Source organism: Bos javanicus, chromosome 19 (genome assembly GCF_032452875.1).
Source record: "Bos javanicus breed banteng chromosome 19, ARS-OSU_banteng_1.0, whole genome shotgun sequence".
In the NCBI taxonomy this organism is placed as follows: Eukaryota; Metazoa; Chordata; class Mammalia; order Artiodactyla; family Bovidae; genus Bos; species Bos javanicus.
Window position 1 is genome coordinate 11,366,736 of NC_083886.1, and position 19,055 is coordinate 11,385,790.

At 39.2% G+C, this 19,055-nt stretch overlaps 1 protein-coding gene across 7 annotated transcripts in view; it reads right to left on the reverse strand.

Moving 5' to 3' along the window:
• Positions 1–19,055, reverse strand: part of TRIM37 (tripartite motif containing 37) — a 151,135-nt gene that overhangs the window by 111,177 nt on the left and 20,903 nt on the right. For all 7 annotated transcript variants that reach the window (XM_061390160.1, XM_061390156.1, XM_061390159.1 and 4 more), the window contains exons 9-10: positions 8,667–8,791; positions 830–880 (exon numbers count right to left, since the gene is read on the reverse strand). In XM_061390160.1, coding sequence (XP_061246144.1) covers positions 830–880; positions 8,667–8,791 — 176 coding nt within the window. The remainder of the gene's footprint in view (positions 1–829; positions 881–8,666; positions 8,792–19,055) is intronic.

Below are 19,055 nucleotides of genomic sequence, written 5' to 3' on the forward strand. Positions count from 1 at the left end.
AATTTTAATGGTACAGAAATATTCAGCAGTATCTTCTAAGTTTCAGGTTAAAAAAAAAAAACTCTCAATATGTCTTGAATTTAACAACCACTTCAACAACAAGTAGTTTTTCAGCATTAAAGGGGTAAAGAAATGTGGGGAAATGTGCTATATTTTAGCAACAAAATTATTACATAAGAAAAAACAAATTAAATTGGAAGTGGTATAAATTCTCAGTCTGGCCTTAGTATGATGCATTACCACTCCCTTGGCATTTTCTCTTCCCCAGGCAAGATCTCATATTTTCTGTTCCCCACTTCTGCGACACCCTTTAAGCCAAGTCCCTTTGGATCTTTGTGTTTTAAAATCTTGGCTTTTAATCTTACAGAAAAAGCAGTAAAAGCTAACAGACTTAGCATTCAAGTTACAAAACTTACAAATTTCTTACACTAACTAATGTCCTCTCATCCACAATGTCTCACTTAGGACTGAGATAAATGGGCCCAAATGGACTTCTTCCCACCATTCTTGTTTCTGAGGATGGGTAGGAGGGTTCATCAATCTCTGTCATCCCATTCACCTCACTTTATTAACAAAAGCTAAGTGGACTCTCTTCTTAAAAAAAAAAAAAAGGGTTCCATCTCCAACACTAGAGAAGCAAGCTATCCAGAAGATATAAAACAATTCTGACAAATGACCTCTATGTTTCTAACAGAAACCATGTTTCTTCTAAGACTACACACTGAGCAACAAGAGTTCATTAGGTCTGTATCCAACCAAGGAATAACACCTTCCTGGCTCTCACTTACATACACATACAAAAAACACTAAAGTTGTCGAAAACTCTTACCTGAAATTCTCTAAAACAAAAGTAGCTGAATCATAAGATGGTACCAATTCACTAAAAGGGAACAAAAACCAAATAAATTATTTGGCTTATTAAAGTTTATCATTTCATTTAGTTAAAAAAGTCAAGTCTCTCAATAATATCTTAAAAATTTTATTAATCTAACATCAGTCCTTAAGAAGAGCTTCCCAGGTGGCTTAGTGGTATAGAATCTGCCAGTGCTAGAGAGGCAGGAGACATAGATTCAATCCTTGGGTCAGGAAGATCCCCTGGAGAAGGAAATGGCAACCCACTCCAATATTCTTGCCTGGAGAATCCCTGTGGACAGAGGAGCCTGGCAGATTACCACCCATGGGGTGGCAGAGTCAGACACAACTGAGCGACTAAGCACAACACATACATGGAAATAGGAAAAGAAAAAAATTGGTGCTTAGGCTGGGAACCTGAAGTATGAAACATATAAATAGGTTTTAAAAAATCAAAAAGAAACAGAAGGAAATGATTTTATACTAAATCCCCAAACTTCCTCCTTTAGAACAAATTATGAGGAATACTGACAGACCCTAAATACTTTGATATTATTTACTAGAAAATGCATCTATATAATGTTATCAGTTCAGTTCAGTTGCTCAGTCATGTCCAACTCTTTGCAACCCCATGGACTGCAGCGCGCCAGACCTCTCTGTCCATCACCAACTCCCAGAGTTTACTCAAACTCATGTCCATTGAGTCAGTGATGCCATCCAACCATCTCATCCTCTGTTGCCCCCTTCTCCTACCGCCTTCAATCTTTCTCAGCCTCAGGGTCTTTCGATATAAGTCTTTGCATCAGGTGACCAAAGTATTAGAGTTTCAGCTTCAGCATCAGTCCTTCCAATGAATATTCAGAACTGATTTCCTTTAGGATGGACTGGTTGGATCTCCTTGACGTCCAAGGGACTCTCAACAGTGTTCTCCAACACCACAGTTCAAAAGACATAAAACAATTCTTCAGCGCTCAGCTTTCTTTATAGTCTGACTCTCACATCCATCCATGACTACTGGAAAAACCATAGCTTTGACCAGGACAGACCTTTGCTGGCAAAGTAATGTCTCTGCTTTTAATATGCTGTGTAAGTTGGTCATAATCTTTCTTCCAAGGAGAAAGCGTCTTTTAATTTCACACCTGCATCTGAGTTAAATTCACCCATTCCAGTCAATTTTAGTTTGCTGAGTCCTAAAATGTCAACATTCACTCTTGTCATCTCCTGTTTGACCATTTCCAATTTGTCTTGATTTGTGGACCTGACATTCCAGGTTCCTATGTAATATTGCTCTTTGCAGCATTGGACTCGACTTCCATCACCAGTCACATCCACAACTGGGTGTTTTTTTTGCTTTGGCTCTGTCTCTTCATTCTTTCTGGAGATATTTCTCCACTGATCTCCAGTAGCATATTGGGCACCTACTGACCTGGGGAGTCCATCTTTCAGTGTCCTATCTTTTTGCGTTTTCATACTGTTCATGGGGTTCTCAAGGCAAGAATACTGAAGAGGTTTGCCATTCCCTTCTCCAGTATATAATGTTATAAGAATACATAATCACATAGGGGTCAAGCAAGATGAAGAAATTTAACAGTTTCTTGGCAAGGCACGGTTACCTAGGGACCTTTAGTTCCATACAGTCTTCCCCAAAGAGAGCTAAACTACATCTACAGGAGATAGGCAAAGGGACAGTCCATTTTCCTGCTAATTACACTTTGCTTGCTCAGTCGCTTCAGTCATGTCTGACTCTTTCCAACACTATGGACTCTAGCCCACCAGGCTTTATTTTATGATCAGATCAGATCAGTCACTCAGTCATGTCCAACTCTTTGCAACCCCATGAATCGAAGCACGCCAGGCCTCCCTGTCTATCACCAACTCCCGGAGTTCACTCAGACTCACGTCCATCGAGTCAGTGACGCCATACAGTCATCTCATCCTCTGTCGTCCCCTTCTCCTCCTGCCCTCAATCCCTCCCAGCATCAGAGTCTTTTCCAATGAGTCAACTCTTCCCATGAGGAGGCCAAAGTACTGTGTTTCAGCTTTAGCATCATTCCTTCCAAAGAAATCCCAGGGCTGATCTCCTTCAGAATGGACTGGTTGGATCTCTTTGCAGTCCAAGGGACTCTCAAGAGTCTTCTCCAACACCACAGTTCAAAAGCATCAATTCTTCGGCGCTCAGCTTTCTTCACAGTCCAACTCTCACATCCATACGTGACCACAGGAAAAACCACAGCCTTGACTAGACGAACCTTCGTTGGCAAAGTAATGTCTCTGCTTTTGAATATGCTATCTAGGTTGGTCATAACTTTCCTTCCAAGGAGTAAGCGTCTTTTAATTTCATGGCTGCAGTCACCATCTGTAGTGATTTTGGAGTCCAGAAAAATAAAGTCTGACACTGTTTCCACTGTTTCCCCATCTATTTCCCATGAAGTGGTGGTACCGGATGCCATGATCTTCGTTTTCTGAATGTTGAGCTTTAAGCCAACTTTTTCACTCTCCACTTTCACTTTCATCAAGAGGCTTTTGAGTTCCTCTTCACTTTCTGCCATAAGGGTGGTGTCATCTGCATATCTGAGGTTATTGATATTTCTCCTGGCAATCTTGATTCCAGTTTGTGTTTCTTCCAGTCCAGCGTTTCTCATGATGTACTCTGCATAGAAGTTAAATAAACAGGGTGACAATATACAGCCTTGACGAACTCCTTTTCCTATTTGGAACCAATTTGTTGTTCCATGTCCAGTTCTAACTGTTGCTTCCTGACCTGCATACAAATTTCTCAAGAGGCAGATCAGGTGGTCTGGTATTCCCATCTCTTTCAGAATTTTCCACAGTTTATTGTGATCCACACAGTCAAAGGCTTTGGCATAGTCAATAAAGCAGAAATAGATGTTTTTCTGGAACTCTCTTGCTTTTTCTATGATCCAGCAGATGTCGGCAATTTGATCTCTGGTTCCTCTGCCTTTTCTAAAACCGGCTTGAACATCAGGAAGTTCACGGTTCACATATTGCTGAAGCCTGGCTTGGAGAACTTTGAGCATTACTTTACTACCGTGTGAGATGAGTGCAATTGTGCGGTAGTTTGAGCATTCTTCGAAATTGCCTTTCTTTGGGATTGCAATGAAAACAGACCTTTTCCAGTCCTGTGGCCACTGCTGAGTTTTCCAAATTTGCTGGCATATTGAGTGCAGCACTTTCACAGCATCATCTTTCAGGATTTGGAATAGTTCAACTGGAATTCCATCACCTCCACTAGCTTTGTTTGTAGTGATGCTTTCTAAGGCCCACTTGACTTCACATTCCAGGATGTCTGGCTCTAGGTCAGTGATCACACCATTGTGATTATCTGGGTCGTGAAGATCTTTTTTGTACAGTTCTTCTGTGTATTCTTGCCATCTCTTCTTAATATCTTCTGCTTCTGTTAGGTCCATACCATTTCTGTCCTTTATCGAGCTCATCTTTGCATGAAATGTTCCTTTGGTATCTCTGATTTTCTTGAAGAGATTCCCTAGTCTTTCCCATTCTGTTGTTTTCCTCTATTTCTTTGGACTGATCGCTGAAGAAGGCTTTCTTATCTCTTCTTGCTATTCTTTGGAACTCTGCATTCAGATGCTTGTATCTTTCCTTTTCTCCTTTGCTTTTCGCTTCTCTTCTTTTCACAGCTATTTTATGATAAATATAGCTAAACAGCTCACATACTTTTTATAAACAGATATAAGATATAGTTTGCCTGGAAACTGTTAACTGTATAGCTAGTATCCTGCTGTTGTAAGCACGCCTAATCATAGCCCTAGGCTGTTGTTCTCCTAGGTTAGAAGACTCACAATCCTCATTACTAGATTCTTTTGTCTAGTTAATCCTTACTGAGCAACTAACACTAACTACTAACTACTAACTATATTAATAATATGTTTTGGGCTATAATTTTGTGCAACTTCTGACCACACAAATATTGGTCAGTTCTCCCATTAAACATCCTTTATAATGTCTACAGACTTCAACCAATTCCCAGTTGCCTGCTGATCTTCATACTGTTTCTTCCACCATGTCCTTAATATCCACTGTGATATATTTCGTTTTTGTTATTATTGTTTTGTTCTCAGACCAGACTACCACTGTCATATTTTTAATCAGTCATTAATAGCCAAAGGGCTCTCCCAAACACAAAATAAACAGAGGATGGAGATGACACGGCTAACTTGCAATCGTGTGAGGCTGAAAGCTTACAAGCTAAAACAAGAAACTGAAAGTGTTAGTTGCTCAGTCATATTCAACTCTTTGCAAACCCACAGACTACAGCACACCAGGCTCCTATGTCCACGGAATTTTCCAGGTAAAAATACTGGAGTGGGTAGCCACTCCCTTCTACAGAGGATCTTCCCAACCTAGGGATAAGACCTGGGTCTCCGGCACTGCAGGCAGATTCTTTACAGTCTCAGTCACCAGGGAAGCCCAAGTTAAAGCATGTCAGTCATTAAGTGGTGGCCAACTTTTTGTGACACCATAGACTGTAGCCCCCCCAGCCTCCTCAGTCCACGGAATTCTCTAGGCAAGAATTCCTACTGGTATTCCTACCAGTAGGAATATCCTACTGGGCTATCCTACTGGGTAGCCATTCCCTTCTCCAGGGGATCTTCCAGACCCAGGGATCAAAACCAGATCTCCTGCATTGCAAGCAGATTCTGTACCCCCTGAGCCACAAGTTAAAGCATATAGGTTGCTAAAGCTTACTGACCAAGAGGGAGAAAAAAATAACATTCAGAGCACAGAGAACAATGATCAATCCTAGGGTACTGTGATGTACTCCTACATACATATAGTTTTTCACTGAAAACTTTTCAGACACATGTAACATCAGTGCTACAGGGAAGCATTAAAACAGGACACATACACTTCAGCTGTCAACAGTGATCACATTTTATTTTATTACTGCCTCAATCACTTATCTTTTTCACTAAATCATAACTGAAGAAATAAGAACTCTCTATTGTGCTCTCTACGTGTACCCAGCACATGCCTGGGACATAGCTGGCATTCAAATATTCACTGAATAGATGAAATACTTACAAACATTTTCTGAAAAATGTTTGTAATTTGGTAGAAATACTTGCTCAAAAACTTATTTTTGCATTCTTTATACAAACATACAAAGTCACAGTGACTGCTAAACTAATTCTACCAATTCTACCACCTTTAACTATTAGTATTTTCACATTATGTTCACTCATTCAGTGGTTATCTACAATCATGATGGTGTTACCATTCCGCCTGCAAATTAGGCACAGGTTTGTCTTCTCAAGCTTTTATTTCTATACCTCTTCTACTCTGGTGTTTATGATGACTAGATGTGTCTCACGATGACATCAGTGAAACTTCATGGAATATGGAGAGGCTAGCCTCAAAACGCCTCTAGTCTAATAATATGAAAAATACTGATTTGCAAATCTTTAGACCAGAGACTTCATCATAACTTAATAAACAAAGGGAAGAACGGTATTAGTATCCATTTTCCCTTAAGAAAACATACTGGTCAGCTACATAAAAACTGGTTTTCCATCCCAAGTTGACCAGTACTCCCAGGAACTAAAACTCTTTATGGACTGAGAACTGTATTTTCCCTGCTCAGGGAGGACTTAAATGCCCCAAAACAAAATAGCCATTCAAATTCCGGTTGAAATGATTTCTCTGCTGACTTCCAAATAAAGCAGCTTTTCTCACATCCTCATATTTTTGTTCATACACACATATCCTATTCTCTTCTGCCTAGTGAAATTCTAAGTATCTTTCAAGGTGTTACACAATTCCTTTCGGGGCTATGAAGTCATCTTAACCACACCAGTAGCTAACTAGACTTCATCTTAGAATTTCTGATATAATTGAGTAACAAATATTTGATTTTAATATACAATCTCTACCATTTAATATGGAATATATATCCAGTAAGATTATTACTTCCTATTCCATGTCTCCTATGTAGCACTTCCAACAGTGCTGAGCACAGAGATGATCTTTAATATTATAAATAACACTGCTGCTGCTGCTGCTGCTAAGTCACTTCAGTCGTGTCTGACTCTATGCAACCCCATAGACGGCAGCCCACCAGGCTCTCCTGTCCCTGGGATTCTCCAGGCAAGAACACTGGAGTGGGTTGCCATTGCCTTTTCCAGTACATCAAAGTGAAAAGTTAAAGTGAAGTCGCTCAGTCGTGTCCAACCCTCAGCAACCTCAATAACACTAACTGTTTAATGATCTTTTACTCTCCATTGTGGCTTTATCACACGGAGAAGGCAACGGCACCCCACTCCAGTACTTTTGCCTAGAAAATCCCATGGACGGAGGAGCCTGGTAGGCTGCAGTCCATGGGGTCGCTAGAGTCGGACACGACTGAGCCACTTCACTTTCACTTTTCACTTTCACGCATTGGAGAAGGAAATGGCAACCCACTCCAGTGTTCTTGCCTGGAGAATCCCAGGGATGGGGAAGCCTGGTGGGCTACCGTCTGTGGGGTTGCACAGGGTTGGACACGACTGAAGTGACTTAGCAGTGGCTTTATCACAAATCATCAACCGATGGGATGTAATCAGTCCCCTGAGCTCAAAGCTTAGAAACAATCACCAATGCTTTGCATACCTAAACTTTCCTCCATAACTTAATATCCATAGACTTTCTTATTTGGCTCTCTCTGCGTTGCTGATCTATTCTGCAACAGATGAACACCTGCTTCTTCTATACTGTAAATCATAAATTGAGTTTCTAATAAAAATAACAGTTAAAAGCCAAATTTTCCAGTAAGACAGTAAGGTTTATTGGCGAGGCAGAGGGCCATAAAGTGACCTTTTCCCAGGGAAAACTCCTTAATTATCAGATTAAAAAAAATATATTTCTTGGTGGTTTTTGCTTTATAAATGCCTCTCCTACCTCCCCCACCTAACCCCAATGTCAGTTCCTTCTATCATTACCCAAAAAAGAAGGTAGTGAAAGGACAGATTATTGGGGTTCTAAGTTCCTTGGGCAATTAGAAAGGAAAAAGAAATCAAAACAATCACTAGATGTGATAGAGCCTGAAACTCAAGAAGTCAAGCAGAGTTGCTTGCCTGAGAAATTGCTGCAAGTGGTGTTACCATAGGAGTTTACTTCCATCAATGGTTCCTAAACTTTAGTGCAGAATTACTCAGGGTGCTCAACATTATTTCCTAAATATTGTCTCCACAGACTGTCAGGGAACAAGCCTAGGAATTTGCATTTTGGAGAAACACTTCAGCTGGCTCTGATATAGGACATCCATGTACCCGACTTTGAACTGTAAGAGCGTTTTCCTAATATGTGATATTTATGCCAACACTTGTTACCTTCCACTGGTAATGGGGGAACACTTCAGAAAAGGAATCTTCAAAACTGAAATGGCTGACCACACTATCACAGAGTTAGCCTTAGAATATTAACGAACATTCTTAGTTGACTCAAATCTATTTTACAATAGCAAATACCTAGTCCTTTTAATAATATTCAGTGCTTGAACAGAATATAAATATTATATCTGACTTGTTAATTCACAAAGAAATGGAGACTTATTGGTCAAGGAGAACTATCTGAGTTCAGGTTGTCAGCAATAGCATTCTTTCTTTGTTTCTAACTTTTTGGCTGCATGGCATGCAGCATCTTAGTTCCCTAACCAGAGACTGAACCTACACCCCTGCAGTGGAAGCAGGAAGTCTTAACCACTAGACTGCCAGCAAGTCCCCAGTAATAGCATTCTTTTGAAACTAAGTATATGCATTTGCATATAAAGTTAAAAAAAAAAAAAAAACGTGTCGTACCTCGTAAAGTCTGGTGGAACAGGAGTGGTAACAAAGGATGCCATAGGCTTTCGATGAACTTGTTGAAACATCATGAGGATCTCTGAGCTCTTAGATATCAACTCACTCTTACTACAAGACCGCAACTGTGTGAGGGGAAAAAAAAAAGTCTGAATAAACAAAATTACTATGCATTGGCACATCCAAGATCCTTAAAGGAAATGGAAGTTATTTTGGTTATATACTGAAAAAAATGACATGAAGAAAAATACAATGATTCTTTCAAAGTGGGTCTGAAAGTTAAGAATAAGTAAAGGATCTAGTTTTATTGATTCCCATTGTAACAGTAAAGTTATTCAGTAAATATATTTGATTTTAATGTATTTTCCTCTCTCTGTATATTAGCATAAATCCAATTCTAAGCAACTACAATATATTTGTATATCTTATATATGTATATTTTAGAGTGGTAGAGTGAAGCCATTATATATATAAATGAACAAACCTCTAGAAGTCAATGACTTTCAAACAAGGATTTCTCAAATTTCACTCCAGGAGACTGAGAAAAAAAGTCTTAACCTCTATCAATCTGGGAAACATTAAGTCAAACTAAAGGTAAAAAGTGAGACATTCAACTTTAGCAAAATCAGCATGGTAGTTAAAAGACTATGATTTTGTACTCAAGCCACCAGTTTAAAGTCCCAGTCCCGCCACACATCAGCTTTGTGGCTTAAGAGTCTGTTGTGTAAAACTGGAGTTATATCTACTGCTGCTTGCTTTGCTAGGTTTGTTACATCAACCATGAAGCTGGGACACAGCTCTGTAAATACCTGCTATGGGCTGAAGTGTATCCCCTCCCTAAATTCATATGTTGCACCCCAACCACTAGTACCTCAGAGTGTAACTACAGTTGGAAAAAAGTCCTTCAGAGGACATAAAGTGAAGGCAGCCATCTGCAAACCAAAGACAGAGGTCTCAAGGAAAACCAAACCTGCCAATATCTTAATCTTGAACTACCAGCCTCCAGAACACTGAGAAAATAAATCTGTTGTTTAAGCCTCCTAGTCTTTGTTACGGAAGCCCTAGCAAACTAACACACTGCTGCTGCTGCTGCTAAGTTGCTTCAGTCATGCCCGACTCTGTGCGATGCCACAGACGGCAGCCCACCAGGCTCCCCCGTCCCTGGGATTCTCCAGGCAAGAATACTGGAGTGGGTTGCCATTTCCTTCTCCAATGCATCAAAGTGAAAAAATAAAGTGAAGTCGCTCAGTCGTGTCTGACTCCTAGCGACCCTATGGACTGCAGCCCACCAGGCCCCTCCGTCCATTCGATTTTCCAGGCAAGAGTACTGGAGTGGGGTGCCATTGCCTTCTCCGAACTAACACACTATCTATCACACTATCAAGTGCCAAATGGATGATACTCGTAAAACCCACTACAACTACCTTTTAAAAGGTAGTTGCTTATAGTTCACCAAGAATAATGATATGACATAATCGATATCATGATAAATACCAAAATTTATAACTTTTATTCAAATATTTATTGAATGTATACTATGTGTATCCCTTTGACCTCATTTCCTCCAAAGGTAGACTTTTATACGGACATTTTTCATAAGGTTAAGGTAGTTCTTTCTACTCTTAGTTTCCTGAATAATTTGGCAACGAATGAGGATCAAATATAACTGAATGTTATTTTTAAAATTAGTATCGTTCTATTTATTTTTACTTACATGTTCTTGTGGTTTTAGCCTCCAGTCTCTTGAGTTACAATCAACTGACTTTTCTGATAATGCAACATTCCTTTGCTTAACTCTACCAAGTCTTGCTTTCTGGTTTTGTTTTACTACATACCCTACTGATTTTGATTTGCCGGTACTTTAAGATTTTGGCATCTCTATTTGCAACAGAGTTGGGTTTTAACTGTGTTTTCTTATATTGTTCCTAGGCTGATTGGTTATGAAATTCATTTTTTCATTTTATTTATTTCTGGCTGCACTGGGACACTGGATTGCTGTGTGCGGGCCCTGTCTACTTGCAGTGAGCAGATCTAGTCTCTAGTTGCAGTGCACAGGCTTCTCATTGCTTCTCTTGTCGAGCATGAGTGCCAGGGTGGGCAAGCTTCAGTAGCTGTGGCACTTGGGCTCTAGAGCACAGGCTCAGTAATTGTGGCATGCAGGCTAAGTTGCCCCATGGCATGTGGAATCTTCCTAGACCAGGGACTAAACCCATGTCCCCTTCACTGGCAAGTGGATTCATAACTATTGGACTATCAAGGAAGTCCAATCCATTTACATTTACTATCATTGATAACAGTGTCATCACCTAATGACAATACACAAAATAAAAAAAATACTCAACCCAAAAATAACCAAAACATTAAAAAAAAACCCGACAAAGGAACAAAGAACAGGCAGAACAAAGAAAACAGACAGTAAGATAGTAGATTCAAACTTTACCAAATCAATGAGCACACTAAACATACCAGCTAAAAGTCAAAGATAGTCAGAAAGGGTTAAAAAATTAGACCCAATTGTATATTGCCTACGAGACACAGTTAGGAACAAATACATTAAAAGAAAACCAATAGAATAAGATATGACATGGTAACGCCAGTTAAAAGAAAGTTAAAATGACTTTTTAATATCAAATAAACTAGATTTGAAAGAAAACAGAAGGTCTTTCACAGTGATAATGGAAACAGTTCATCAAGGGAATATAACAATCTTAGCTGTTTATGCCCCTACTAATATGGCTTCAAAATACATGAAGTAAAAACCAATACAACTGCCATAATAAACAAATTATGGGATTATTGCTGAAAATTTAATACCCCCATGTCAATAACTGATAAAACAGGGGAGACAAAAAAATCCACAGGGTTATAGTACACTTGAACATCAATATCAACCAACTTCACCTGACATTATAGACTATCAGAAAAATCCCCAAATATTTGGAACCTACGTAACATACTTCTGCAGAACCCATGTGTCAAAGAACTCACAAAGGATGTAAGAATGTGCTTTAAGCAGAAAGGTCTCAAATCAATAACCCAGCTTCAATCCTCTGCAACTTCAATCCTAACATTTTAGGGGAGAAAGGGCAAATTAAACTGAAAACTCTACACATGGACATCACCAGATGGTCAACACTGAAATCAGACTGATTATATTCTTTGCAGCCAAAGATGGAGAAGCTCTATACAGTCAGTGAAAACAAGACCGGGAGCTGACTGTGGCTCAGATCATGAACTCCTTATTGCCAAATTCAGACTTAAATTGAAGAAAGTAGAGGAAACCACTAGACCATTCAGGTATGACCTAAAGCAAATCCCTAACGATTATACAGTGGAAGTGAGAAATAGATTTAAGGGACTACATCCAATAGACAGAGTGCCTAATGAACTATGGACAGAGGTTTGTGACACTGTACAGCAAACAGGGAGCAAGACCATCCCCAAGAAAAAGAAATGCAAAAAAGCAAAATGGTTGTCTGAGGAGACCTTACAAATAGCTGTGAAAAGAAGAGAAGCAAAAAGCAAAGGAGAAAAGGAAAGATATACCCATTTCAATGCAGAGTTCCAAAGAATAGCATGGAGAGATAAAAAGCCTTCCTCAGTGATCAGAGCAAAGAAAATAGAAGAAAATAATAGAATGGGAAAGACTGCAGATCTCTTCAAGAAAATCAGAGATACCAAGGAAATATTTCATGTAAAGAAAGGCTCAATAAAGGACAGAAATCGAATGGACCTTATAGAAACAAAAGATATTAAGAAGAGATGGCAAGAATACACAGAAGAACTGTACAAAGCAGATCTTCACAACCCAGATAATCACGATGGTGTGATCACCCACCTACAGCCAGATATCCTGGAATGTGAAGTCAAGTGGGCCTTAGAAAGCATCACTACAAACAAAGCTAGTGGAGGTGATGGAATTCCAGTTGAACTATTCCAAATCCTGAAAGATGATGCTGTGAAAGTGCTGCACTTAATATGCCAGCAAATTTGGAAAACTCAGCAGTGGCCACAGGACTGGAAAAGGTCAGTTTGCATTCCAATCCCAAAGAAAGGCAATGCCAAAGCATGCTCAAACTACCGCACAATTGCACTCATCTCACACGCTAACAAAGTAATGCTCAAAATTCTCCATCCAGGCTTCAACAAAACGTGAACCGTGAACTTCCAGATGTTCAAGCCGGTTTTAGAAAAGGCAGAGGAACCAGAGATCAAATTGCCAACATCCGTTGGATGATCGAAAAAGCAAGAGAGTTCCAGAAAAACATCTATTTCTGCTTTATTGACTATGCCAAAGCCTTTGACTGTGTGGATCACAATGAACTGTGGAAAATTCTGAAAGAAGATGGGAATACCAGACCACCTGATTTATCTCTTGAGAAATTTGTATACAGGTCAGGAAGCAACAATCAGAACTAGACATGGAACAACAGACTAGTTCAAAATTGGGAAAGGCAAGGCTGTATATTGTCACCTGCTTATTTAACTTCTATGCAGAGTACATCATGAGAAACGCTGGGCTGGAGGAAGCACAAGCTGGAATCAAGACTGCCAGGAGAAATATCAATAACCTCATATATACAGATGACATCACTCTTATGGCAGAAAGTGAAGAAGAACTAAAGAGCCTCTTAATGAAAGTGAAAGAGGAGAGCGAAAACGTTGGCTTAAAGTTCAACATTCAGAAAATAAAGATCATGGTACCTGGTCCCGTCACTTCACAGCAAATAGATGGATAAACAGTGGGAGACTTTATTATTGGGGGCTCCAAAATCACTGCAGATGGTGACTGCAGCCATGCAATTAAAAGACACTTGGTCTCTGGAGGAAAAGCTATAACCAACCTAGACAGCATATTGAAAAGCAGAGACATTACTTTGCCAACAAAGGTCTGTTCAGTCAAGCCTATGGTTTTTCCAGTAGTCATGTATGGATGTGAGACCTGGACTATAAAGAAAGCTGAGTGCTGAAGAACTGACACTTTTGAACTGTGGTGTTGGAGAAGACTCCTGAGAGTCCCTTGGACTACAAGGAGATCCAACCAGTCCATCCTAAAGGAAATCAGTCCTGATTATTCATTGGAAGGACTGATGTTGAAGCTGAAACTCCAGTACTTTGGCCACCTAATGCAAAGAACTGACTCACTGGAAAAGACCCTGATGCTGGGAAAGACTGAAGGACTCCAGGAGAAGGGGATGGCAGAGGGTGAGATGGTTGGAGGGCATTACCGACTCAATGACATGAGTTTGCCTAAACTCCGGGAGTTGGTGATGCACAGGGAGGCCTGGCGTGCTGCAGTTGATGGGGTCGCAAAGAGTTAGACACAACTGAGCAATTGGATCAAAATAAAAATCAACAGAATTTAAAGCAGCAAAACAACAGAGAAAAAACAAAACCACTACTTAGTTGAAAAGATCAACAAAATTCAATATACTCTAGTCAGACTGATCAGGAAGAAAAGAAAGAAGACACAAATCACCAATACCAGGAAGAAGAGAAGTAACACCACTGCATTCCAAAATATTAAAAGGGTAATGCTAATGCTAAGTCGCTTCAGTCGTGTCCGACTCTGTGCGACCCCATAGACGGCAGCCCACCAGGCTCCCCCATCCCTGGGATTCTCCAGGCAAGAACACTGGAGTGGGTTGCCATTTCCTTCTCCAATGCATGAAAGAGAAAAGTGAAAGTTAAGTCGCTCAGTCATGTCCGACTCTTATCGACCCCCTGGACTGCAGCCTACCAGGCTCCTCTGTCCATGGATTTTCCAGGCAAGAGTACTAGAATGGGGTGCCATTGCCTTCTCCATAAGGGACTATTATTAATTTTATGTCAACAAATTCAGCAAATTCAAATGAAAGAGAATAATTCCCTGAAAGACAGAATTATGAAAGCTCATTCAAGACGAAGGCAACATGAAATGCCCTGGTTTTTTTTTTTTGGCCATGTTGTGAGGAATGCATTTTAGTTTCCCAACCAGGGATCAAATTTGTACCCCCTGCAGTGGAAGCATGGGGATCTTAAACATTTGACTGCTGGGGAAGTCACAAAAACTGCCTTATATCTATAAAGAAACTGAAAACTTCCTGTTTTCTTTCTTTCCACAAAGAAAACAAGATTCAAATGGCTTCACTGGTATATTCTAACAAACATCTAAGAAAGAAACATTACCAGTTCTACACAATTTCTTCTTCTGAAGAAGGCCTAATTTAAAACTCACCAATCTCCAAAATATACAAACAGCTTGTTGGAGCTCAATATTAAAAAAACAAACAACTCAATCAAAACATCGGTGCAAGACCTAAACAGTCATTTCTCCAAAAACAATATAGGAGGTGGCCAAGAGGCATGAGAAAAGATCCTCAACATCAGTAATTATCAGAGAAATGCAAGTGAAAACCACAATGAGGTATCACCCACATATGTGGAATCTAAAGAAATGGTGCAGACGGACCTTTCTGCAGGCAAGAGTAGAGAGACACGCATAGAGAACACATGTATGAACACCAGTGGCAGGGGTCACAACGTAGGAGATTAAGATTGATATATGTATCTATGTAACAGCTGGGAACCTGGTGTATATAGCACAGGGAGCTCTGCTCCATGCTTTGTGGTGACCTAGATGGGAAGGAGGTCCAAGAGGGAAGGGATATGTGTGTACATATAGTGGATTCACCTCGCTGTACAGCAGAATCTAACACAACACTGTACAGCAACTATATCCCAAAAATAATAATACTGGGGGGAAAACTCATCCTTTATCACCAAAAATTCTGAAATACCAAAAAATCCAACAATGTGAAAATGTTGTGCCCTGAAAAGTTACGAAACACTGCTGAAATAAATGGAGCCTTCTTCATGAAACAGACTCAGTATTGTTAAAATGCTACATCTCCTCAAGTTGCTATATTGATCCACTGTAATTCCAACCAAACCCCAAAACATGGGACTTCCTGGTTGTCCAGGGGTTAAGAATCTGCCTGCCAATAAAAGGGGCTCAAGTTCTAACCCTAGTCAGGAAACTTAAGATCCCACGTGCCATAAGCCCACACACGGCAACTACTGAGCCCACCTGCCGCAACTAAGACTCAAAACAGCTAAAAAAAATAAGTATTAAAGAAAAAAAAAACCAAAATTTTTTTTGGTAGAAATGTTAAATCTCTTTGTAAAGTTGAATCTAAAGTTCATATGACGATTAAAAAAAAAATGTTCTAAAAACCGGAAGCACAAAGTTACAGAGTTAACACTTTTTGTTGTGGTTCAGTCGCTAGGTCATATCTGACTCTGCAAGGCCACGGACTGTTAGCACGCCAGACTTTCCTGTTTTTCACTATCTCCTAGAGTTTGCTCAAACTCATCTCCATCACGTCAGGGATACTATCCAACCATATCATCCTGTCACCTTCTTCTCCTTCTGCTCACAATCTTTCCCAGCATCAGGGTCTCTTTCAATGAGCTGGCACTTCACAGCAGCTGGCCAAAATATTGGAGCTTCAGCTTCAGTACCAGTCCTTCCAATGAATATTCAGGGTTGATTTTATTATAAAAAGCAACAGTAAACTTTTTATATCTTTTTACTTTTTATTATTTAATATTTTATTTTTATTTACTTTTACTTACTTTTTATTTAGTTTTATTTTTATTTACTTATTATTTTATTATTTACTTTATTATTACTTTATTATTTATTACTTTATTTTATTATAAAAAGCAACAGTAATCTTTTTACAACAGTATTATAAAAAGCAACAGTGCAGTGGTGGCATAAAACAAATCAGTAGGTAATGTGTACATGGATTAATTTTTGAAAAAGATGCAAAGGCAATTCAGTAAAGAAAGTCTGGCCTTCAACAAATGGTGCTAGAACCACTGGATAGTCACATACATGTACAAATTAAACCAAAAAGACTACTTTGGATCCATACCTCATACACAAAAAATAGATCAAAATGGATCAAAGTCCTAAATACATAGCCTAAAACTATAAAACTTCTTGAAGAAAACATACAAGAAAATATTTGTGATCTTGGGTTAGGTAAAGATTTCTTAGCTCTTACAGCAGAACAAACTGATAAATTACATTTCATTAAAATTTAAAACTTCCCTTCAAAAGACACTTCTAAGAGAATGAAAAGACAAGCCATAGACGTGAAGGAAATCTTTGCAAAGCACCTATCTAATAAAGAACTTATATCTAGTTTTCTATATAAAGAGCTCTCAAAACTCAGTAAGAAAACAAACAAGGCAATAAAATGATGGCCAAAAGATCTGAATAACAACAAAAAGATCTGAACAGATACCTCAACAAAGAAGATACATGGATGACACATAAATTCAAGAAAGGATGCTTAGCATCATTAGTCAGAAGGCAAATGTAAATTATTAGGTTGGTGCAAAAGTAACTGCAGTTTTGCATTGTTAAACTTTATCATCTGATATTGGAATACATTCTTAAACAAATGTCATTATGCTACACATCACTTTAATGCTCATTTCTTTTTTTTTGCTACTGATTTACTGCAGTTTATTGTATATTTATTTTAGACTATAGAAATGATGTCAGACAAAAAGCAAATTTGAGTGATTTTTTATTCGAGTTCAAAATGGGTCATGTTATAAAGCATCAGAGACAACTTGCAAAATCAACAATACATTTGGCCCAGGAACTGCTAATGAATGTACAGAGCAGCAGTGGTTCAAGAAGTTTTGCAAAGGAGATGAGAGCTTTGAAGATGAGGAGCATGGTGGCCGGCGATTGGAAGGTGACAACAATCAATTGAGAGCCACCATCAAAGCTGATCTTCATACAGCTACAAGAGAAGCTGCTACAGAATTCAACGTTTACTATTCTACAGTCGTTTGGCATTTGAAGCAAATTGGAAAGGTGAAAAAGCTTGATAACTGAGTGCCTCGTGAACTGACCTTACATCAAAGTAATGGTCATTTTTCAAGTGTTGTCTTCTCTTATTCTACGTAACAATGAACCATTTCTCAAACAGATTACGATGTGTGACGAAAAGTAGATTTTATACAACTAGCAATGACCAGCTCAGTGGGTGGACTGAGAAGCTCCAAAGGACTTTCCAAAGTCAAACTTGCGCCAAAATGAGATCATGGTCACTTGTTTGGCAATCTGCTCCTGGTCTGATTTACCACAGCTTTCTGAATCCCAACAAAACCACTACATCTGAGACGTATGCTCAGCAAATTGATGAGAAGCACCAAAAACTGCAATGACTACAGCCAGCACTGGTTAACAGAATGGGTCCAATTCTTCTCCAGAACAATGGCTGACTGCAGATCATACAACCAATGCTTCAAAAGTTGAATGAACTGGGCTATGAAGTTTTGCTTCATCCACCATATTCACCTGACCTCTTGCCGACCACCTCTTCAAACATCTTCACAACTTTTTGCAGGGAAAAATGCTTCCTCAACCAACAGGAGGCAGAAAATGCTTTTCAAGAGTCCGTTGAATCCTGAAGCACAGATTTTTACACTACAGGAATAAATAAACTTATTTCTTGTTGGCAAAAATGTGTTGATTGTAATGATTTCTATTTTAATTAATAAAAACGTGTTTGAACCTAGGTATAATGATTTAAAAATCACGGTCTGAAATTGCAATTACTTTTGCCCCAACCTAATAAAGCGATAATGAAATATTATTACACTTCTATGAGAATACCTCAAATTAAAGACTGACTACATCACATGTTAACAAGAATGTAAAGAAACTAGTACTCTCAAAGACTACTGACAGAAATATAAATGATACAATCTATTCAGGAAAATAGATGGCATTTATTAAAACCTGAATCATATGTCTATCATTCTATCTTGCTGCTAAGTAACGTCAGTCGTGTTCGACTCTGTGCAACCCCATAGATGGCAGCCCACCAGGCTCCCATCCCTGGGATTCTCCAGGCAAGAACACTGGAGTGGGTTGACATTTCCTTCTCCAATGCATGAAAGTGAAAAGTGAAAGTGAAGTTGATCAGTCCTGTCCAACTCTTCGTGACCCCATGGACTGTAGCCAAGCAGGTTCCTCCGTCCATGGGATTTCCCAGACAAGAGTACTGGAGTGGGTTGCCATTGCCTTCTCCGACCATTCTATCTTAGGTGGACCCGAAAGAAAAGGAAATATATGTCCATGTAGATTTGTAAATGAATGTTCATTGCCACTTTATTTGTAAAAGTCAAAACCAGAAAGCAAACCAAGGAGAATGGATACACGTAAATCTATGGTTGAATCTCTTTGCTGTTCACCTGAAACTATCACAACATTCTTAATTTGCTATATGCCAATAGAAAAAAAAGAAGCAAGACAAATGACCATAAATAGCTGAATGGAAAAATAAATTGTGGCATATACACACAATGGAATACAAC